At 41.7% G+C, this 25,446-nt stretch overlaps 1 protein-coding gene across 1 annotated transcript in view; it reads right to left on the bottom strand.

Annotated features, from left to right (window-relative positions):
- Positions 1-25,446, bottom strand: part of PPAT (phosphoribosyl pyrophosphate amidotransferase) — a gene marked incomplete in the record, with an annotated part of 1,466,229 nt that overhangs the window by 759,855 nt on the left and 680,928 nt on the right. Inside the window, 1 exon segment of the mRNA XM_044062494.1 lies at positions 9,863-10,069. Within this exon segment, the coding sequence (XP_043918429.1) occupies positions 9,863-10,069 (207 nt within the window).

Here is a 25,446-nt window from a genome sequence, read left to right on the forward strand (position 1 = left end):
GTCAGAACAAAGGTTGCAAGGAGCCCCCTCTGGAGGGATAGGGCGCCGGCAAGACCTCCATCTGGATCTGACTGGAGATGAATCTCCGCATCATTTTGTCCATCTCCGCTTAAACCTTGGGTGGAGAAGGAGGACACCACCGAAACTGGACAGGAGAGCCGGTGGGGAGAAGTCCTTACTGGGGACCGGCTGAGAGTCTCCTCTGGCTTGGGGGAGAACCTGGGGAAGTGAGAACGGTACTTCTTAGCCTTGTCCCCTTCCCTGGAATTCTTGGCGGGAGTTTGAGTCTCAGAGGCCAGGGAAGAGGAAGTAAAAGCAGCAGCTGTTGCTATCCCTGCTGGGGATGAAGGGATAGTAGTCACTGAAGAGGGGAGTAATCCCTTCAGAATCAGTTTGTCCCACCTGTCCTTAAATGCTCTGGGGGTGAATCCAGCAGAAATAGAAAGGGGACTTGAGGTGATCTGCACCAAGGCAAACCACACACCGATTGTGGCCATCTGCCAAGGACAGCTAATGGCCACACTGTGCATTTTCTAAATCCTGCCTTAGGGGCTTCACACACAGGCCCAAAAGGCACACGCACACACACACACACACACACACACACACACACACACACACACACACACACACTCTCTGATAGAGAAGAGGAGAGAAAACTTTTTTTTTTTATATCGAATGAGTAAAAGTAGGTCAGAAAGAAAATAGATACAGTCAGAGAGAAAGAACCCAGAGAAAAGTTAACTTACGTGACCCACTAACTGGAGCTCAGAAACCACGCTTGTAACCTCTATGGTGGCAAACAAGATCTGAAGGGAGAAGGGAGATGGGGGGGGCGTTATGGGTAAGGGGAGGAGTCAGGAGCTTGGATCCGATGAGGATCCAAAACCCACAGGTTGAAGATCAAATGAAGTAAACTACTTCAGGTCTGTCGTTGTCCTAGGATGGAACTTTGTGAGACTCCAATGGCTATAGGAAAGAAACAGGAGAAAGCAAAGCATCTTGCCATTTCACTGCTTGGGACCTGTTAGTGAAGTAAGAAACCAGTTAAGTGAGGAGGGTGATAGTCCATAAGAAGGCAGTTTAGGAGAATTTGATGACTGATGGTATTGAATACCATGAATAGATCCATAAATCTGGCTGAGGTAAGAAGACCTGAATTTCTATTGTGATTTATCATATCTGCGAACCTTAGAAAGGCGGTGGTTGTACTGTGATTGGGTATGAAACCATGCTGTAAGGGAGATAGGAGTTTAAGGCAAGTAATATATGTAGTAAGTTGAGAGTAAATACAGCTTTCCAAGATTCTGGATAAAAGTGGAAGAATAGTGATTAGTCTATAGTTTGTGAACTTGACTGATGAATCACCTTTACAGAGGGGAACTGTACAGATTTTTTTTCCCAAAAGGTGGGGACATTTTTTCTTGGCAGAGCAATTTATTAGATTTGAGATAAGATATGCAAGGGGATCTGCAGAGTCTGAGGTATTCAGATGGAAGTTGGTCAGGGACAGTGGTTGCTGTCTTACAGGAACGTATGGATTTCTTAAATGTAGATGTTGGCACTGGACTGAGTGAGAAGATCTGTTTCAAAGACTGGGGTGGGGTGGCTGGATTTGTAGTAGTTATGTTCTGTAAGTGAGAGGTTATTACATTTATAAAATTTAAGTTAAACTGTGAAGCAATGTTTTGGAAGTTAATGGTTGCAGATGAGCTGAGCTGGGTTGATTTTCCAGGACTGAGCAATGTATTCGTGGATTTCCAGATGTTTCTTGGATTGTTTGATGATGAACTCTGGGTGCTGCTATAAGCTTTTTGTCCTGTTTTATGTAATGTTTGCTGTGGTTCCTTAGCTGCCTATATTGTTGGAGGGAATGATTGAGACTTTGTAGCTATGACTTCCAGGCTTTATCTCAAAGTCGCATGACTTGCTTTGTTTTTTCAGTTAACCAAGGGGCTGGCTTGTTTTCAACTCTTTTGGTTCTTAATGTTTGTACTGAAGGAATCTTTGCTCTGACTGCAGAGCTTGCCAATCAGCAGTCAGAGTGAAATGATGTACTGCAGTCTCATTATTTTACATCACAAAAACCTGGCATTTTAACAGGGGTGTGTACACTTTTTATATCCACTGTAGCTATGAACAGTAATACTTAAGGCAGCACTATCAACACTAATAATTAATTATCAACAGTAACATTTCAGAAAGACACCACAAGACAGGATAGTATTGTGAAGCTTCAAGCATGGTTAACAGCAAGGGTAGGTACAAATTACAACGTAATACCTTACAAAGGTAGGCTTACCTCCTTATGGAGGAAAGGGAAAATACAGACTTACCTACATACACTGAGCAGCACAGAAATAACTTTCTCAGTCTCTATCTATATACAAAACACACACACACACACACACACACACACACACACATACATATATATATATATATATATATATATACACACACACACACACACACACACACACACACACACACACACACAACACATCTTGTCTTGAGTACTGTTGCAGCCATAACACTTCATATGTGGAAAAAGTGCTTGATTGTGGGTCTGCTCTCTCTCTCTTCCACTTGCTCTCTGCCAGCATTAGAATGTACAGTGGTTATCTGCTCAACAAAAATGAGCTTCAAGCTTACCTGTGTAGCAGTTTTCTTTTTAAAGTCAAATAGTTCCCAGCAAAACAGAAGTCAGCAAGTCAATAAACATAAACATATACATGAATGGCCTATAGCAGAAGTATCTAAGACAGGACGGCTACCGCTCCACTTCACCAAGAGCAATAAGTAACAGCATTGTTAACACAGATCAATGCAAGCAGGGTCCCAGAGATTGCTACAGGCTTATATTTTCAATCCTATGTGGGGAAATGGCTAGATTGTAGGTCTCTTCTCCTCTCTCTGCCTCTCTCTCTCTCTCTCTCTCTCTCTCTCTCTCCATTTTCTCACTCAGGTACTGAAGTGAGCAAACATCTTCAGCTCAGCAGAAAGACATACATATAAATCTGTGCATCTATTCTTCTTTAAAAGTCAAAAGTCCCTGTCAGAAATGGAAAAATGAGCTTAAGAGTAAAAACACAGGAACAGCCCACAGTGTAAGTGGCTATCAGAGGATGTCTGGAGTGCACAGCAATCAGAGGTTCAGCAGAAAAGATTAGTTTGATCCAAATGTTTGTCTTTTATTTAGTCTATGTCAGAACAATGAAAGCGCATATGTGTGACTACATAAAAGTAGACACAATATGCAAAAAGTACAGTTTTGTACCTACCATAAATGTAGATGTCCGATAGACATGCAACTGCAGTCATAACATGTGGGTTGTCCTGCCTCAGGCAGCTCTCGGTCGGCCGGATTCTAAAGTCTGGGTCCTACGTCGGCTGATGTCGCATTTCTCTCCGACGTCAGAGCGGCTGGAGTATATAAGCATCAGCCGACGCCATTTTCTTCAGTGTTTCTTGCCCCAGATGCCAGGTGCCCTCCAAGGAAGGCTGTAATCAAATTGGAAGACAAAAACAGGATTCCAGACAATTACATGAGCAATAAAACAAATACACCATAACAGATATCCCCAGCTAAGAGTGAGGGGGATAGGAGTGGACCCTAAGCATAGAGGGGAATGGAGGGATGGAAAACCCGACTGCAGTTGCATGTCTATCGGACATCTACATTTATGGTAGGTACAAAACTGTACTATGTCCTTCAAGAATGCAACTGCAGTCATAACATGTGGGTAGAATACCATAGCTTAGCTGGGGGAGGAGGTATGCTCTAGGAAAGAGATGGTGTGGCAATCAAACCCTGCAGGACTGCCGAAGCAAAGCCTGCTCTGGATCTGGAATATATGGGGAGATTGTAGTGTTTTGAGAATGTATGCACGGAGCTCCATGTAGCAGCTTCTAGAATGTCCTTTGTAGGCACCCCTCTTAAAAATGCTGTAGAGGTGGCTGTAGCTCTGGTGGAATGTGGTCTGACATAGGCTGGAACAGTCTTTCCATGAAAGGAATAACAGAATCTGATGCAATGTCCAATCCATTTAGAAATAGTCTGTTTTGAAATTGCTTTTCCTTGGACTGCAGCGGCGTAAGCTACAAACAGCTGTTCCGCCTTCCTACTCCCCTTGGTTCTGTCCAGGTAGTATCGCAGTTGTCTATGAATGTCCAAGGTATGCAAAAGCCTTTCCCCCTTATTCTCAGGATTGGGGAAGAAAGCAGGCAGATGAATGGCTTGATTTAGAGAAACGCTAGATACCACCTTTGGCATAAAGGTAGGGTTGGTCCTTAATGAAACCCTGTCTCTGTGGAAAATAATAAAGGGTGGTATTGCCATTAGGGCCTGTAGTTCCGAAACCCTTCTTGCTGAGGTAATTGCCAACAGGAAGGCTGTTTTCCATGAAAGAAATTGCAAGTCAACTGAAGCTGCTGGCTCAAAAGGAGGTAGAGTCAGTTTTTCTAAGACAAAATTGAGGTCCCAGGCTGGCACTGGGGCCCTTCTTGGTGGCTTAATGTTCTTGATTCCCCTGAGGAATTGTCTTAGTAAGGGGTGAGAAAAAACAGGAGGATCAGTGTTGTATCTTGCTGAAATAGCAGATGCATGTATCTTTATTGAAGAATATGAGAGGCCACTCTGTAACATATCTGCCAAATATTCCAAGATAAGTGGGATGTTCAGTAATGATGCATCATGTCCTTTGCTGGTATTCCAATTGCTGAATCTTTTCCACTTTGCTAAGTAGACCTTTCTGGTGGACGGTCTTCGAGCCTCTGTCAGTATCCGCTGAACTTCCTTGGAGAGAGATAAGTTGAAGTTATTTATGGGATCTCCCAGGCTGTTAGCTGCAGAGTCTGAAGGCTTGGATGCAGTGTTTCGAAATTGTGCTGAGTCAAAAGTAGAGGCCACTGAGGGAGGGCCCACCTCCTGGTGTGGCATATGCTCCGTAGTAGTGGGTGCCAGTGTTGTCTTGGCCAATCCGGAGCTATTATGATTCCCTTGGGCTTCTCTGCTTTGATCTTTAGTAATACTGAAGTCATCAGTGGCAGAGGTGGGAATGCATAGATTGCTAGGGTGCTCCAGTTGAATGAAAGAGCATCTATTTTCCAAGCCTTTGGATGGTATGTCCTTGTGCAAAATTTTGGTAGGAGATGATTGAGGTGAGAGGCAAATAAGTCCACTTCTGGCTTGCCCCATGTCGAAGTGAGTTGTCTGAAAGCCTTTGGATGTAACCTCCACTCGTGTGGATCTGTGAAATTCCTGCTTAGGCTGTCTGCCAACACATTGTCTTTTCCTGGAACAAACTGTGATTGTAACTGGATGTTTAGACTCAGTGATTTCTCCCAAAGCTGCATTGTCAGTCTGCAAAGGAGGTAAGAGTGGGTGCCCCCCTGCTTGTTTATGTACCACATCACAGTGGTGTTGTCTGTCCGTATCATTAAGTGACCTTGCTGGAGTTGGTTTTGAAAAGCCTCGATAGCATGCATTACTGCCAGCATTTCCTTTTGGTTTATATGCAGATGTGTTTCCTTTGGAGACCATTGTCCTTGTATCCACCTGCCTTCCATGTGCGCCCCCCATCCGAGGTCTGAGGCGTCTGTAGTCATGGTCTGTGTTATCTATGGTTTTTTGAATGACATACCTGTGTTTTCCTGGCTCACCGAGGCCCACCATAGGAATTCCTTTTGTAAGCATGGAATGAGTGGTATGATTGTCTCCAAGTTGTTGCTGTGCTGAGACCAAATGCTTTTTAGGTACCATTGAAGCTTTCTCATGTGTAGTTTTGCTAATGGAACCAGTAGAATGCAGGATGCCATGTAACCCAGGGCCTGTAGGAATCTCCTTGCAGTCATCTGGGTGAGTTTTGCTACACCTTTGAAATATTGAGTTAACTTCTCTTGCTTGTCTTCTGTCAGGTAAGCCATCTGTGAGGCTGTGTCTAGTTTGGCTCCTAAGAAGATTATTTGCTGGGATGGCTGCAGTCTTGACTTTTGGAAGTTGACTGAGTATCCCAGAGCTTGAAGTAATCGTATGACATAGTCCAGATTTTTTGTCAACATCAATTTGTCGTCCGCTTGTATGAGGCAGTCGTCCAGGTACGGGTAAATTTGTATACCCTGGAGCCTGCAATGAGCAATTACTGAAGCCAGGCATTTTGTAAACACTCTGGGCGCAGTAGATAAGCCAAATGGCAATGCTGAGAATTGATAATGCTCTGGCCCTGCAAGAAATCTGAGGTATCTTCTGCAGCTGTGTCTGATAGGGACATGCAGGTATGCCTCCTTGAGGTCGAGAGTAATCAGCCACGACTCCTTGCCCAGCATGGGAAGGAGTTGCTGTAGAGTCAGCATTTTGAACTTTGGTACTATGAGAAAGGTGTTTAATGCGGACAAGTCCAGTATTGGTCTCCATTGAGTTTCTTTTCTTGGAACAAGGAACAGTCTTGAGTAAAACCCCTGTTCTTGTTCTTGTTGTGGAACTCTTTCTATTGCTTTCATTCGAGTTAGCAGAGAGATTTGCTTGATAGCCTCTGCCCTTTGATGTTGTGGTAGATTTGGCATGCCTTGTTTTCTTGGTAAGGTATGAAAATGAAACCTGTACCCTCGGTCTATAATATCCAAAATCCATTTGTCCTTTGTCAGTCTGTGCCAGTTTTCTGCAAACAGAGATAATTTCCCACCCAAGGGAGCTTCTAGTTGTTCCCTGGTAGGCGGCAGTAGAGGAAAGTCATTGAGATTGTGGTTGTTGGGCAGGAGAAACCCCTGCGTCACCTCTTTGGTTTCCTGGCTGCCATTGACGTCCCCTATAAGGGCCTCTGTATTGGCCTCTTCCTCGGCCACGTCTGTTCTTACCCCTTTGAAACTTTTCTGGGTTAGGAAAGGACCAGTTTTTTGAAGGCCAATTCCTACTGAATCTGGGGGGTTGAACCTGGAGGAAATCCTTTACAGTTTGAACTGATTTTGCTTTTTCTTCGATGGTCTTTAACACATCCTTAGCATTTGCACCAAAAAGCTTGTTCTTTTCCAAAGGTGCATCCAGAAGTTTTGCTTTTACATGATCTGGTAGAGGTTGATCTTTTAACCAAGCATGTCTACGCATCACTGCTCCTGTCATAGCTGCCCTACATGAAGCTTCCAGTGCATCATATCCACACTGCAGGAAGTGATTGCTTACTTGCTGAGTGTTATGTACAGCTTCCTGCAAAGTCTTCCTGTCTAAAGGATCAGGAGAAGCTAATGTTTTTTGTAAATCTTCTAAGAGATAATCCTGATATTGGAACATATGAAAAGGCAATTTAAAGCTCTCATAGATAAGGTAGTGGATGTGTAAACCTTTTTACCCCATCTCTCTAAAGACCTTGCTTCCCTGTTGGAGGGCAAAGGATTTTTAGAGGTGGAGGCTGAAACTCCTTTAGGCCCCTGTGAAATAGTTTCCAAATCAACAGTATGGGCCCTGAATAAATGGGAATGAGTTTCTGGGACCCTGTAATACCTGTCTGGCTTGGCTGGAGCAGGAGGGAGAGTATCAGGGGTAGTGCTAGAATCAGAATACAAGTCAAGTCATCCAGAACATCAAGTACAGGAGGAATAGCTAAGGGCCTGTGCTGAGGCTTCTTAAGGAAAGTCCTAAGGCGTTTCCTGGAAGCAGAATATTCCTGGCCCTGCCACTTGAAATGTTCCCTCATGGTGTGCAGAACTTCCCCAAAAGAAATATCCTCAGGAGGGGAGGCCGAAGGTATGGAATCTTCTGCATCCGAGTCCTCATAGGTCTGGAAGAGCTCTTCCTGGCTATCAGAGTGGACAGAGCCCTCAGAGTCTTCATCTGAAGGAGTAGGGTCAGAGGGTTCGACCCGTGGCCTTTTATCAGGAGGAGGCTGGGATGCTCTCTCAGGATGGGTCTGTGAACCTCTAATCATGGAAATTAAATCAGCAGCCACGGACATAATTTGTGTCTCCGGAGTCGGCTGAGGTAAGGATTTAGAAGTAATATGCTTTGTTTTGCTGGCTGCCTTAGCCCTAGTGTAGGCCTTAATAGACATGGCCATAGGAGGCCTGGCAGCTCCACGTGCAGGAGTGACCTTGTCTACAGCAATGGTCTCGGGCATTTCCTCGGTTTCGGTATCCGGAGGAAAATCTATAACCGGCGTCGGAGTAATGTCTGGAATCGGAGTCGTTGGTAATGCGGTGTCTTCGGTTCGGAGCGGTGGAGAGACCGTCTCAGAGGGAACCGGAGCACTCGCGCTAGGTTTTGGCGTGGATTCGGTGGTAGACGCGGGCCGAGGATGTCGGTCCCGGTCTTTTCGCTTTTTGGGAGTTTGCGATGTCGGAAGATCCAACGGCATGGTGTAAGCAAATTTATCGCCGAAAAAATCTTCAGCGAACTCCGCCCAGCGCCTGAGAGTGCGCTTGTTGAAGCGAGCACAGGCTACACAGGCCGAGACGTCGTGGTCTGGGCCCAGGCAAGGGAGGCAGAAAGAGTGGAAATCCTTATGAGGTATTTGTTTACCACAAAAAAGACAATTGTTAACTTTTTCAGTAATTTCTGACATCGGCTGAGGCAAGAAAAGGTCCCCAATGGGGTACTTAGCTTTTTTGATGACTTCGGTATCGTAGAAAACAGGAGCTGACTGACCGGCACTTGCGAACTGCTTCTGCTTCGGGCACCGCGCGGCAAGAAAGACTGAAGAAAATGGCGTCGGCTGATGCTTATATACTCCAGCCGCTCTGACGTCGGACAGAAATGCGACATCAGCCGTCGGACCCAGACTTTGGAATCCGGCCGACCGAGGGCTGCCTGAGGCAGGACAACCCACATGTTATGACTGCAGTTGCATTCTTGAAGGACATCCTGTAAATAGCTAACGGACACAATCAAATTTTTTCCTACTGAAAAAATTCACGTGGCTGTTCGGAAAAAATAAAAATTAAAAACCATCAGATGGGGGCTTCAACACCCCCCCAACTAAATATACCAACTCCGAGATCGCACTATAGGAAAGGAAAGGGCAACTCCATGTAGTTGGCCAACTACCTCCTTGCCCTGTGACATATTCATCAAATCGCTTAAATGCAGTTCGATCAATGTGTCGCTCTTTACGTGTTCACTCAAAAGCAGTTTCATGATTCTAATATAGACCCCCCACCTTTTTTTTCTTTTATTTGGAGCCTATTCATTCTTCTCAAGGTGAAAGCCATTCCTGGCCTATACATTCCCTAGCTGTTAACAGCAAATTGCAGAGGCCATCATTCACACAACCATCAGGGCTTTTCTGCTTATGTCCCTAACCTTCTTTCTAGTGGCAGACATTAGAATCCATGTCAACATGTAAGGCCCGGTTATACTTCTCTCCTAACATGTGCTTCTACACACAGATACACAAACACTGCAAATGATAACATCACTGACATGGCAGGACCAAGTTGACATCCTCTGTCTGGTTGACCAGATCCACCACCACTCCCTTCCCCTGTGAAGACCTGCATCAGCTACTCCATGCCTTCTTCCACCATCTGGCTCTTTCAACACCCCAGCAATTAGTTAAACACAGGTCACCTGGTGCCCAAAGGAAGTGCATTATCCCTCTGTGCCACACAGCCGGGGAGGCAAATACCTGTTTTTATTGCTAACCTATGAGCTTTAATCTGGTTTGATGATTCAGAAATATAAAACAGGCTGAAGCTGTAGAAAACAAATCCAGATTCACACAGCATAATACAATTGCCACTATTTGCTTAGCATGAAGGAATGCCATATATTGTCATAAACAAAATATTCAACTTTTCAAATCAATTTCAAAACCCCAAACAACTTAACAGATAATGGGCAATAGTTGCTAAATATTTCAAGCATTGTTCTCACCTTTCTTCGTAGTTTTTTAGCATTTACTAGCTCCCCATTATGAGCAACAGCGATCTTTCCATGCAGAGTATCTACTACAAAAGGTTGACAGTTCTGCAGTTCAGAAAATCCTGTAGTTGAGTATCGAGTGTGCCCAATTCCAAGGTTCCCAGTGCGGAGCTTTACCAGGTGCTCGTCACGAAACACATTATTCACTAAACCCATTCCCTAGTTAAGCAAGAACAAAAAGACTATATCAAATGCTTGCTTGAATACTTCAAAAATAAATTTAAACACATGAGCATTTGAAATGACAGCATCTAGCCTACTCATCTCCTCTACATGTTGTATTAATACTGATTACACCGGATGTCTGGATTTATACCACCTTCCTTTTCACAGGTATGACTGCCGTAAGCATTTTCTAGTTCTAAGACTGCTTTATCACAGCCACTTGTACATCTACCATCATATCAATGAATACATATGTGTTTTTAATTTTTGTCCTGAACTTAAATGCATAATCATACTCACAACTTGCTCAATACCTTACTGTTATCTATATCAGTTCAATTATGCTGACTACAGCATCATCATCTGACTTTACAATTCAATGTGGACTGTTAGTCTGTTAAATAATATTGTATATAAACCAAATCTTTCTATTTATAGGGTTGTTTTAAGCTTACATAAGTTGCACTTCACCTTTTCAGGACTTGTAAAATGTATACAATTACATACATATGACACTGCTACAAGTTGTATAAGCATTAACCGACAAATTGGTGTGGTATATTGAAGATTTACCCATGGCTGGTGTGATTTAATCACGAGGGCGAAGCCGGAGTGATTAAATAAAGCCAACCGTGGGAAAATTTCACTATACCACAACCACGGAGTCAGTTATTGCTATTATACAATGACATTAAGAAACCAAATACTTACTTTTCTTAAATAATGTCTTTGTATAACGGCGCATTACTGTTCTTCCACTGGTTGTGGTACACTGCTTCCTTGTTTTGATATACTGAGCATGCGTATGAGACTTGCGTCCCAGCATCCCCAGTACATCAATGCTTAGAAACGGAAGCAATGGAGAAAAGAAAGTCTGCATTGCTCCGTTTTTTTCTTTTTTAAAGTCAGGGGCGACCGGACCTTTTTCCATTGGTATATTGTGGGATTTACAATGGGCACGCTGGCCAATCAGCATGCACGTTTTGGAATATTAATGGGGGTCATTGTATAAGAACTTTTAAATAATCTACCCTACGTAAACCAGAGAAACAATATCCAAACATAAATTATACAAGCTAACTAACATATGGGGTTTCATCTTGCTTTTGTGTTGCTTACACTCAGAAAAGAAAAAAAGAAGGTTTTAACACAAGAATGTTGAAAGATTTGCTTACAGTAAACATGCATTATAAAATTCATAAGTACAGCATTGTAGCCTATATTTACGCATAACTGTAAGACAATTTCTCTGGTTAAAGAGGATTCATATCAACCTGTATGGCTTCTTGATATGTTATGGGGATTGTTAATTCTTGTCATCCTTAGTAGACTGAATTTAGAATATATCAGACTGGTTAATAACCATACGTTTACTATTATAATTATCCTATAGAATGATAACATACTTTCTGACTAAAAAGTAATGACATGTCAGGCTCGGAGTATAGTGCCTGCGATAGAGAGAGGGACACTTTGATGCTTTGCTATCTTAAGTGTAGGGCTTATAACCCCATGGATAGAAAGGGTCTCATGGTTCATAGGATCATAGGAGGTTACTAGGCTATTCGCTCCGAAGCCCTTATAAGCCTAGTCAAGAGTTTAGCCCATGTTTAGACAAATCAGCACCTGATACCCCTGTCCAGCAGGTACATGGATGGAATCCCAGTGTCCAGCAGGTACATGGATGGAATCCCAGGGGTATATTTTCTGTTTCCCATCCAGTTATCCAGGTTGCACTTAAAAAAGGGTAAAAAGGTACTCTGCTTGATGTGGAGAGGGAGTCAATTCCATAGATGGGGAGTCTCTGGGACACAAATCTCGTGTTGATGTCACAGACCAGGTTGAGGCCACGCATGAGGGTTACTCGAGTGGAGCTTGACTTGCGGATATGCAGCAGTCCCATCAAGGTGGGGTCTGTGATCGCCTTTTATGCCAGACAGAGGTCACCTCTGAGGAGTCTGTATGAAACTGAGCAGAGGGATAGGGCTTTTAGCCTGTGTATGGTAGATGTTTGAGGCCCTGGATTCTCCTGGTGAGGTACCTCTGTGGTCTCTCCAGCTGCTGCATGTGCTTTGCAATTTACATGCTGAAAGGGGCATTGTACTCAATACTGGGCCCAAGAATAGAGGGATGTTATGACCGCCTTGTCCCTGGATGAGATACCCTTACTTATGAGGTAGGCCATGTAGAAGGCTTTCCATACAATGGAAGTAACATGGTGGTCAAAAGTCAGGTTGCTATCAATCTGGGTGCCCAAATCCCTCATAACTGTTTGAGTGCTTAAGACGTTATTAATGTGATCATTTTTGGGGATGTCACTCTCCTCAAAGGGGATGATGATGCATTTTATTGGTATTCAGCTTGAGGCCATGTTTCTGGCACCAGTCATTTGTCTGAGTGAGACCCACTTGGAGGATGTCCACATCACTAGGGGAACTGATGACAGCACCCAGCTTGCAGTTATCTGCAAGCTTGGTCAGCTATAGCCCACTGGTTTTGGCCTGCACCTCAGAAAAGTATATCCCAAATAACAGAGGCCCCAAGACCGAACCCTGGGGTACACCGCTTGTTACGGGTCTACTGCTTGAGGTAGCTTCCCCTATTTTGACTAAGTGGGTTCTATCAGCTAGCCAGTTTGCTACTCATCTGGTAACATATGGATTGATGCCTAGTTGAGAGAGATTATCTATTATGCCCGAGTGGGGAATAGTGTCAAAGGCTTTCGCCAGGTCAAGGTAGGCGGTGTGCACCATCTTCCCCTCGTCCATGGCTTTGGTGATACTTTTCAGTTAACCAAGTCATGCTGCTTCGCAAGGGACGGCTTGCACCTGTCACCCCTGGGATTCCGGATATTGGCAAAGGCTCTTGCCACCCCCATAGTGCCTTTTTTAGGCAAGGCTCAAATTCTAAACCTACCACCCTAGAACACAAAAAAGGAAAAAAATTAAGGGTAATGCTGCTCAATGCCAGAAGTCTAAATCTCAAAATGCACGCACTCGAGGCCCTTCTCAGTATGGAGAACATCGATGTCTGTGCTGTGACAGAAACCTGGTTCAAGGCTCCTGAGAGCACCCCAGCACTATCAGGTTTTACCTCATATCATGTGTTCCGGCCCCAAAATCCGGACAAAACCAAGAAAGGAGGGGGGGTATCCATATTCATCAAGGACACCCACACCTCAAGACTGGTGGCAACGCACGATGCATCGGAGACCATCCAGGTGCAATTAACCATAGGCAAGACTGCTCTGCAAATTGTAGCATGTTACAGGCCACCCTCACAAACTCAGGAACCTCACATGGCCTTCCTGAAAACACTGGAGGGGATAAATGTATCACCAAACACCATCATACTAGGTGACTTCAATTACCCTAATATAGACTGGGAACACTACTCAAGCCCAAACACCCTAGCCCAAAAGTTCCTGGAATTCATAAACTCAAATGCCATGGAACAACTAGTCACCATCCCCACAAGAGGAGAAAACATACTTGATCTCATCATCACGAACATGGGAGCACAATGTTCAACACCGGAAGTATACCCCTCACTGGTGAGATCAGATCACAAACTAATCTCGCTGGAGGTCCTCATCCCACCTGAAATAAAAAAGACCACAGTAAAGAACTTCTCGAAAGCCGACTTCACACTTCTAAAGACTAGTGTGGTCTCCTTTAAGGCCCCAGAGCCGGCGGAAAACAGTACTCAAGCCACTGAATCACTTACAAATGCCTTCTACCAGCACCTGCAGGACTGCATGGATAAGGCAATCCCAAGCAAAACAAAGACTCTTTGTACCAAAGGCAAGCGTCCAGTCTGGTGGACCCCAGCCATAAACAAACTCTACAACAAAAGGAGGAAGCTACTACAAGATAGAGCAAAATCCTTAAAAGGTAAGACACCTTTGATCACTATAAGTAAAAAACTAAGAGCTCTCATAAAATCATCCAAAGCAAATTTTGAGAGAAAAATAGCTAAAGACTCAAAAGACAATCATAAGGCCTTCTTTAGCTGTTAGAAACCTGGGAGGAAACTCCCAGATATGCTCAGAACTAGTTCAAAATGATGTGAAGATTACTGATCCTACAGACATTGCCAACATACTGGCTGACAGGTTCAGTGCAAACTTCTCCCCCCCCGTCCCCCGCAAAAGGAGAGATATCTATACCAAACAATTGCAGCCCCCAAACATCTCTAACGCCCAAGTGAGAACTGCTCTCTCCAAAGCAAAAGACACAGCATCCATGGGACCTGATGGTGTCCCCGGCTGTGTGCTACACGAACTCAACGAGGAATTAAACCCACAGCTAGGACAGTTGTTTAATCATAGTCTCACCTCTGGATACGCACTCCAGGAGTGGCGCACTGCAACTGTGGTCCCACTTCACAAAGGCGGTGCCTCCACCGACCCTGGAAATTACCGCCCATTAGCTTGACAAGCCTTATCTGCAAAGCCATGGAGAGGATCATAATGGACCTCATAAATAAAGACATAGGAATTTGCAGACTTTGGATCCAACCCAGTTTGGCTTTGTCAAAGGCAGATCATGCCTTTTAAACTTGGTTGACTTTTTCGAAACAGTCACCAAAGCCACTGATGAGGGAAAGGCAGTCCATACAGCCTACCTCGATCTGGCGAAGGCCTTCGATACAATACCCCACTCGGGTATCATTGAAAAACTCATCAACTTAAATGTTAACCCATACATCACAAGATGGGTTGCAAACTGGCTGAGTGACAGAACCCACAGGGTCAGAGTTGCTGGCGCCATGTCAGACTCAAAGCCTGTCACAAGTGGTGTCCCACAGGGCTCAGTCCTGGGCCCACTCTTGTTTGGCATCTACTTTTCCAAAGTACAAGCAAACACAGGAGGGTTATGGCTGACAAAGTTTGCAGATGACTGCAAACTGGGCGCCATAGTCGAAAACACATCTGACACAGATATCCTTCAGAAGGGTCTCACAAAAACGGATAACTGGTGCCAGAGCCATGGCCTAATGTTAAATGCCAAAAAATGCATAGTCATACCCTTCGGGAAAAACAAGGTTACCCCTAGCTACCATATAGGTGGCAATCCACTGAGCACAGAAGAAGTTATCAGGGACCTGGGGACCCAGGTTGACAGTAGCCTGTCATTCGACACCCATGTAGCTAAAGTAGTTAGGAAGACCTTCTACATTGCCCACCTTATCATGAAGGGATTCACATCTAGATCTAGGGAGGTCATAGTCTCCCTATACTCATCATTCATCAGACCAATGATTGAGTACAATGCCCCATTCGGAATGTATCTGGCCCAACACTTGCAGCAGCTGGAGAGGCCACAAAAGTTCCTCACCAAAAGGATAAAGGGTCTCAAAAATCTGTCCTATGCTGCCCGACTGAAAGAACTCCAGCTCTATTCAGTCGCTTACCGCTTGCTCAGAGGTGACCTTTGCCTGACATACAAGGCCATGTCAAACCCAGATTTGATGAATATGCTTCACCTCAAAAAATCTAGATCCGTCAGAGCCACAAGGGTGGGAGACTTAAACCTCGACACGGCTATTAATAGGACGTGCTGGAGGGATAGATTCATCACCCAGAGACTCCCTATGCTGTGGAACAAAATCCCGGTATATGTGAGGCAGAGCACCTCGCTGGCCTTGTTCAAGAGAAATCTTGACCAATGGATGGGAGATCGCAGATATACCCCAGGGATTACCTCAGTGTCACTGCTCGACAGAGGCACAGCAAAATAATGGGTATAGTTCCCCACACTAAAGGGGTGGCGTAAGCCACAAAACTATGGGCTAGGCTTGTAAATGCCCTCGGGCAGATAGCCTAGTATGAACCTATGAACCTATGAACCTATTAGTTTGTCATTAGTTTTGTTTACTATATCCATACCACAATGTGTCCCAAAGTAAAATATCCGTTACTGTGGACATTGCTTGTCATGGCATGTAAAGCCATAACAACTTACTGGAAGAATAAAGCACCATCAACTTTAAAATTTCAAGAAAGTTGCAGTCTTCGTGTCTTGAATGGAAGTAGCAACCATAAAGAAAAGAACTGATAAGACAACACCATACATCATTTATTGGCAGAACGTTGATAAAATATTAGACAAAACAAATTGACCTGATTAGTCAGCACAGCATCTTAATACAAATTGTATATTGTACATGGAAACGTGATGTTACAGACTGTATACTTAGGCAATTGTATATAGTTTCTTTTGTAAATAGTTGACTAGCTGATTATGTTATATTTTATATTTTGCTATTTATGGTTCAATTTATTTGAAGATATGGAAAAAAAAATTAATAAACATTTCTTTGAGAATATCTTTGGGTTCTGGAAGGTCCTTCCCTCTTGCACATAGTTATATCCTTTAGTCATTTGAAAAAAAAAACCCTATTATACCCTCCTATCTCTCCCTTACCCCTGGAGAGGGGGAGACTGCACAACATTTTAAATGCTTTCCTGGAGGATGCAGGGTACCTTCCATCCCTAATACGTCTATCTGGATATCTACATTGGCTTTAAAACTGGTTAATCACTTAAATGAACACAGATTTCAACAGTCTCACCTAGAGTTCCTATTCATAATATTGTGAACTGACTCTTTTAAAGAACAGCTGTAGGCCATAGTTTTGATGGAACTTTATGCATAGTATTTACAGTCAATAAAATAGGGCAGAAAAGCAGTCACTACTGTAAGTGAATTATCTGTAGATACTACTCAACACTAAAAGCTACAGCAATATAAACTACCCGTACTACTGATAACTTATTTTCTCATGGTTCACCAATGTAATTCTAAGCAGCTTTTAAGTACATCAGAAAAGATAGGCTAGAAACATATTTCTGTTCTTTTATTAAGACTGCAGACTGTGGTTTCTAGTACCTCCATCCTCCAGGAATGTTAGCCACCTTTTACTCAGTTTTAACGAAGAAGGTACTGATAGGCATGTGACTAACCCTGCTATATACAGAACTCATTTTGGGATTCCTCTGGGAGACATTTTATTTTATACAATTATATCTATCATATGCTTCTTTAACAACCCACCCTAACAACGAATGAAGCAGCCTCTATGGGAGACATTAGCTTTAACACCACTCAATGGTAGTCCTCCCTTTTTCCTTCTAAAAAGTTCTAAATGTTAGCAACTGTTCGGTTTGGCATCTTACTACACTTTTCCCATCTGTGCAATCTGCTGTATCTACAGGATTGTTTCTAAGAAGTCTCACAATTATTTTGTACCAGCTCTATGGAGATACTAAAGAAAATCTTGCTGGATGGTTGAGGTCATCCAATTAATCTGCTTTGGATCTTTCATAGGAAAAAGATGAAGGTCAAGTACTCCATTGGCAGGCTACTATTAATTAAGCAGGAGATCTGAGTGGATCTCAAACCACGGAACACACACAGATGGAATTAGATCTTGCCTACCAAATCCTTCCAAGTAATTCAGCTAGCTCTATGCAGCTGTCTACCCTCCCCCACACTTTTCCAGTTAATTCCACGCATCTTTAGGCCTCTCTGTAGAAGTACTCTTAACAGCCTCTCAAGCAAAGGTAAGAGTCCAAGGGCTGTTATGGAGCTATGACCAGATCAGAACACATTTTTTGGAAAGGAAGTGGTATTGTTGGATGTACCTATATAGTTAAGTACAATGATAGTTTTTCTAGGAACTTTCCTAGAATTGGTATGACAGAAGTAGGGCGAAATGAGAGGGGTGTTTGGGGTTAGCTTGTTTAGGGAGTGGTTTAATTAAAGCAGTTTTCCATGTATGAAGCATAATGTTTTTGGACTGGTAGAGTTTACAGACATGGGTACGCAGCTTAGTGAGGCAGTCCTCACAGTAATAAATGAACCTGGAGTTAAGAATATCATCACCAGGAGAGATGTAAGAAGGTAAGTTGTTCAGCAAGACACTGCATTAGATTTTATGTATTGAAGTAGAAGTAGAAGAGTGGACTGTAAGATGGAGGAGAGGTTGGGTCATCAATATGTGTGAGTGGAGTTGCATTAGTTGCAGGGAGGGTGCAAAATTCACTTGGGAAAGCAGGGAAAATGAAACTAATTTAATAATAAATGAAAAACAGCATGAAGTACACTATACTGCAGAGACATCATATTGTGGCAAGGCTCACTTCTACAGACATGAATGAGCTTCTTGAAAGAGGTTTTTGCTCTGGCAACTTGTTGCAATTTTCTACAGACTTTCACTCTGTTTCCTAATATTGAAGAATAAAGTATGCTTTACGGAGAAATGTTGCTTGGATAATTTCTGAATAAAATTCAAACAGTGTAGTACAATATTGAATTCAAAAACAATTTTGAAAATACTTCTTTTTAACAGCCTGACGTCTGTAGTTTTAACAATGTGGAGAAATGGAACTGTACATTAAGAATATTATAAAGTGGATGGAAAGATACTATTATTTTGAATCCCACCCTGTGTTCTTTTTGTCCCCATGCTTGTTAACCACTAAACCTTCATGAATTATTCCTGAACCCAGTCTGCTTTCTCTACTCATTAAGCACCAGCATGAAGGTAAAGTCTAAATGGATAGGCAATTACCCAGGGAGTCATGGAGATGATCTGTACTGCTGTAGGACAGCATTTGTCTATTAGGCCCTTAAACTCAAACTTGGTGATTGCCATGAAAACTTGTGATACCATGCGAAGTTCTACACTGTGTGTGTGTGTGTGTGTGTGCACATGAGCCCATATGTGAGTGTATGTGTGTATATACATATGTATGTATACACATGATTCCACACATACTGTAGGCTACCATAACAAGCAATGGATCTCCATGCTAACATCCCTGGTCCCTGCCATTCTGGTGCTGTGCAAGCTCAGTTTCATGGTGGCAATCAGCCAAATGGAAGCTACCTCTCTCTTCCCCTTAGGATGGATAAATCAGCACTGACACTCTCTCCCACCCTTCCTTGTTTGGTTCTCCCAGCACTTAAGCTACTACTTGAACTTGGGTTGCCTGTGCTGTAGTCAGGTCTTTATCACTCTATGCCACATAAAAAGGGTCTTAGCTGTCACTTGTAATCCATGCTGCAAGCCATTCTATGTCATGGGAAAGTCTACCTCCCCCAACTTCAACTACTAATCCAATCTTCATATTATCAGCAAACAGAATTCCTTACCGGTGGTGGACCCAACACTCACATAGATTTGAGGCCATCAGTGACTGGGCAATTTATGAGCAGCAGGCCATCAAAGCAGAAGCTGGCTAGTACCATCAGATGCTGTTTGTCTTTTCCCGGTTAGGGTTTGCCACAGCGGAACTCCGGTCCGCTGTTGATTGGCAGTAGATTTGTTTTTATGGTGCCGAGTTGCCAGCCAGACGCCCAACCTTCAGCGAAGGCATGCCCATTCACATGTCTTTTGGAGGCCATTCGACCGCGGGGAGGGCATGCAGACTCTGCACTGTTGCTATTTCTGTTCTTCTTTAAATGCAGAGCAAAAGCTGCTTTCTTGCAAACTGTAGCAACCCTTTTTTATCTTTGCTTCATTCTAGGCCGATACCAAACCTGCAGGTTTACTACACAGGCGGTGGTTTACTCTAGATTTCCCCAAGTTTGGAACAGCCACTTGAACCTCCCAGTGTTAACTCTGCAAAGCTGTAAGCCAAATGCAATGAAATGAGGACTGATTCAACCCACAGTGAACTTTAAAATATAGCTTGCAAAGTGGTTGTACATAACTGAAAAAAAGCAAGTATCTAACTGCAACACAACACTGTGATAAAAAGATTCCATCATAAGCTAAACTGCACTAAAATGTGATATGAAAATAAAACTGTATATTGTGGTTTGTGCCTTGTTTATTCAAAACATCTGTGCAATTCTAATTAACTGCACAGAAGGGACATCAACCATATATCACACACTGGCTGCTATGGTTTGTTTGTATAGCCTTTCCTAAAAGACCAAGAAAATAACTCCTTCCTTTAATCAACAGTACATGACAATAAAGGTGGTCTTGTCTTCCATTCCCTCCCCATCAGCCCAGACACTGTGTCCCCATTCAGTACTGACAATTGACATTTACTGATTTTATTTATGTAAATGCAAGATATTTTCTTCTACTGCACACATATTCCAAATCTGATTATCTTTTTCCTTCTATCACATTACACCTTCTATCCAGTCACTTGTTTGGCACTCTTGCCCTCATTGGTACAGAAAAATAATCTTTTTTTTTAGCTACTGCATACTCCTAATTTTCTAGTGACAAAATTACTTTAATACAATATTCAGTAAATCCAAAAGCAGTTTGGGGGCAAAGGTACCTACAGCGGAAGCACAAATGGAACAATATCCTGAAAAAATAAGCCAGGTACCACCACAGCTCTTCAATTCGTAGTCTTTTATTCAATACAAAAGTTAAAAACAGTTTGCGCTTTCGGGTTGCTTCCAAACCCTTCTTCAGACATATCCAATATCATTGCTTGACCATTTAAATATGAAAAAAAGGTGCCAAAAAACTTTTTACAGTTCTTAAACCATATCAAATTTTACCACTAGATGGTAGCATTTGCTTACTTAGTATTTTTACTAACGACTTTGTTAAATGTATACATAGGTTAAAACACATAATATAAGAAAATTTATATATAATGAAATATAGTAAGATTTAAGAAATTTATATAATTTAATTTAATTTTAAAAAATTGTATACGTTTCAAGAGACAATTTAATATTGATTAAAATATAAATATTATTAAATCTGCTTAAAAAGTGCTGAAAGATACTATTGAAAGCAGTATAATTTCAATGTAACAAATACAATATATAATAATATATATATATATATATATATATATATATATATATATATATATATATATATATATATAAAATGAAAGAGGTTTATTCACTCTAGTATAGGTGTAGTGATTATTTCCTATGTATATTCAGTGTTTCACCTCTTGATGTGGCCTTGATGTTCCTAGACAGGGGGGTACCCAATGCACTTGATAAAGGCAATGGAGAAGGAAGTAGTTGAGAACAGGGACTTAAAATTTGTTTGTATTTTGGGAAAACCTGACCTGCTAAAAGGAACTGGGAAAAATACGGAAAGGGAAACTGGAAATCAATGGCAATAAAGTATGATGGGTTAAGCCATAAGGTGAAAAAACATTATACATCAGAACTGGGCTACTCTAAAGACAGATATGTAATTATTCAAGCACCTAGGTGAAAAGCCCACCTTTGTAAATAAAGTTCACAGGAATATTAAAGAGGTGTTGGAAATAGGGAGCTCAGTTCCAAAAAAAGGAACCAAAATTGTGGTAGCCTTTGTAGGTATATTACTGAAAAGGAGACAGTGACACTAAAAAACATGTTAGTGACAATAGTTGTGTTTCAAAAAGGAGATTGTAATTCAGTAGGATTGGTTTATCTACCCTTATGTGATCGCTCTTCCTCATTTTATGTGGGGAAAACGGAGAGCAGATTTTCCAAACGGATTTATGAACACTTATATGACAAAGAAGGCTAATCACAAGAATGCATTATATACACATGCATGTGCATGTGAAGGTTTTACAAAGTTTGTTTTTGGGATATTAGAGGTAGGCATGCATGTGCATGTGAAGGTTTTACAAAGTTTGTTTTTGGGATATTAGAGGTAGGCATGCATGTGCATGTGAAGGTTTTACAAAGTTTGTTTTTGGGATATTAGAGGTAGGCATGCATGTGCATGTGAAGGTTTTACAAAGTTTGTTTTTGGGATATTAGAGGTAGGCATGCATGTGCATGTGAAGGTTTTACAAAGTTTGTTTTTGGGATATTAGAGGTAGGCATGCATGTGCATGTGAAGGTTTTACAAAGTTTGTTTTTGGGATATTAGAGCTAGGCATGCATGTGCATGTGAAGGTTTTACAAAGTTTGTTTTTGGGATATTAGAGCTAGGCATGCATGTGCATGTGAAGGTTTTACAAAGTTTGTTTTTGGGATATTAGAGGTAGGCATGCATGTGCATGTGAAGGTTTTACAAAGTTTGTTTTTGGGATATTAGAGGTAGGCATGCATGTGCATGTGAAGGTTTTACAAAGTTTGTTTTTGGGATATTAGAGGTAGGCATGCATGTGCATGTGAATGTTTTACAAAGTTTGTTTTTGGGATATTAGAGGTAGGCATGCATGTGCATGTGAATGTTTTACAAAGTTTGTTTTTGGGATATTAGAGGTAGGCATGCATGTGCATGTGAATGTTTTACAAAGTTTGTTTTTGGGATATTAGAGGTAGGCATGCATGTGCATGTGAATGTTTTACAAAGTTTGTTTTTGGGATATTAGAGGTAGGCATGCATGTGCATGTGAAGGTTTTACAAAGTTTGTTTTTGGGATATTAGAGGTAGGCATGCATGTGCATGTGAAGGTTTTACAAAGTTTGTTTTTGGGATATTAGAGGTAGGCATGCATGTGCATGTGAAGGTTTTACAAAGTTTGTTTTTGGGATATTAGAGGTAGGCATGCATGTGCATGTGAAGGTTTTACAAAGTTTGTTTTTGGGATATTAGAGGTAGGCATGCATGTGCATGTGAAGGTTTTACAAAGTTTGTTTTTGGGATATTAGAGGTAGGCATGCATGTGCATGTGAAGGTTTTACAAAGTTTGTTTTTGGGATATTAGAGGTAGGCATGCATGTGCATGTGAAGGTTTTACAAAGTTTGTTTTTGGGATATTAGAGGTAGTTCCCAGAGATGTTGGGGGGAGCATGGGAGAACAAGTTGGAATATAGAGAGCTTTTGTGGCAGTTGGTCTTGAATGACACATTTAAGCCAGGTCTCAATTATTTTGTTTCAATCAATCCAGTATTAAAAATGCGAGCAGCTAAATTATAATTGTATAACAAACAAAGAATATGCATATACTTTTAACTAAGTGGTTATTGTGATTTTGTACAGCATGGGTAATTTTTTAAAATTGTTTAAGATTTGCTTAATACATTTTATGAGTGTATGTTTTAAAAAGGTCTTTTAATTGGAATATGATGCTTAGCAGTTGGTTGGTTAATTTACATTTTAATGGCTTAAAAAGAGTGGTTTGGCTTACACATTTTGAGTTCTGATTAAGTCAAAGTGTGGACGAAAGTGCTTAACTTCTGTTTATTTTATCAATATACATCATTAACTGCATAACAAATACTGTGCATGCCTTCAAATGTTTCCACCACATATAGGAAGTTGAGTCATTAAATGTGTTTTATATATATATATATATATATATATATATATATATATATATTTATATTTATATTTGCAGTTGGTATATTTATCTTTAGTATTATGGGTATAGTTTTATAAATAAATATATATATATATATATATATATATATATATATATATATATTTTTTTTTTTTTTTTTTCATGCTGATGTCCAGGTAATGAATGACAAACTGTTTAATTGGTTGCTCGGCAGCTAAATGATACCAAGCATGTTCTTGCGAGAACATATACCTCCTTGTGGAATTTGGTTCAGAATGATCATGTTTTTGATACGGCACTGTTATTTTATTGTACTAGAGTTTTTTTATGTTGGAACTTTTTATGTAAAATGTTTTATATGAAAGCAATCTTTATGATGGATTGATGCCCAGGTGTTGGAAACATTTGAAGATATGCATAATATTTGCTATGCAGTTAATGATGTATATTATTGTGTTTTAGGATTTGGAGCCGGGCTTATATACACTCTGTTTTGTTTGTTGTTTTTAAGAGTGAAATCTAATTGAGAGTTAATTATTAGTTGTTCATGACTGAATATGCTATATTTAAAAGTGGTGTATGAAATTATTCATTTTTTGTCTGATGAAGTATGGCTGATCCACACAAAAGCGCTTACTCAGTTTTTACTTTGTTAATAAAAGTTCGGGATTTCTCTCTACCGTGTTTGTCACTCGCTTGTTTTCGTTGCTGCTATAATTTTATGGTACGGGAAGCTTGACTTCGGAGCAGTAGAGTACATACATGTCTTTGTTTGTTTTTAAAATTTGCTTTTAATTTCTTACTGACACACACATTTTGATCTGTTTGTATAAATCACTAAAATTACAAAATAATAACTGTGTTCACTAGAAACCAGAATAACATGAAATTTCAGCTAATACAAATTAATAGGTTCATAGGTTCATACTAGGCTATCTGCCCTAGGGCATTTATAAGCCTAGCCAGAATGTGTTTGGCTTTTGCCACCCATTTTAAATTTATTTTGCTATGCCCTTTTTCGAGGTTAGTATACTGTGCCTCTGTCTAACAGTGACACAGAAGTGATACCCGGGGTAAACCTACGATCTCCCATCCACTCATCAAGATTCCTCTTGAAGAGAGTCAAAGATGGACTCTGCCTAACCTGGACTGGGATTTTATTCCAGAGTGAAGGGAGCCTCTGGGTTATAAATCTGTCCCTCCAGCATGTCCTATTTATTTCAGTGCTGAGGTTCAAGTCTCTCGAGCACGTAGCTCGATGGGATTTGGATTTTCTGAGGTGCAGCATGTCAATTACTTCCGGGTTGGACATGGCTTTATACGTCAGGCACAGATTGCCTCTGAACAGGCGGTATGCCACTGAGTAGAGCTGGAGTTTCTTTAACCGGGCAGCATATGGCATCTGTTTGAGCCCTTTGATCCTCTTGGTGAGGTACTTTTGGGGTCTTTCCAGTTGCTACAGGTGTCTGGTAAGGTACATCCCAAAAGGGGCATTGTACTCAATTATGGGCCTGATGAGGGATAAGTAAAGAGGCACGATGACCTCCCCTGATCTAGATGTGAATCCCTTCATGATTAGGTGGGCTATATAAAATGTTTTTCTAACCACTTTGGCTACGTGGTTGTCAAATGAGAGATTGCTATCAACTTGGGTCCCCAGGTCCCTAATTACTTCTTCTGTACTTAATGGATTACCACCTATGTGGTAATTTGTGGGCACTTTGTTTTGCCAAAGGGATGACTATACACTTTTGGCATTTAGCTTGAGGCCATGGCTCTGGCACCAGTTGTCTGTTTCTATGAGGCCCTTTTGGAGGATGCTTGTGTCGGCTGGAGAGTCGATTATGGCGCCCAGTTTGCAGTCATCTGCGAACTTGGTCAGCCACAGTCCTTCTGTGTTGGCCTGTACCTCCGAGAAATATATACCGAACAAGAGAGGTCCCAGGACTGAGCCTTGTGGGGCACCACTTGTAACTGGTTTGGAGTCTGACATGGCTCCAGCAATTCTAACCATGTGGGTTCTGTCCTTGAGCCAGTTTGCAATCCATCTAGTGACATAGGGGTTTATATTTAAGCTGGTGAGCTTATCTATAATGCCTGAGTGGGGTACTGTATCGAAGGCTTTTGCGAGGTCCAGGTA

Source organism: Protopterus annectens, chromosome 2.part1 (assembly GCF_019279795.1).
Source record: "Protopterus annectens isolate FY-2018-M chromosome 2.part1, PAN1.0, whole genome shotgun sequence".
Taxonomy (NCBI): domain Eukaryota; kingdom Metazoa; phylum Chordata; order Ceratodontiformes; family Protopteridae; genus Protopterus; species Protopterus annectens.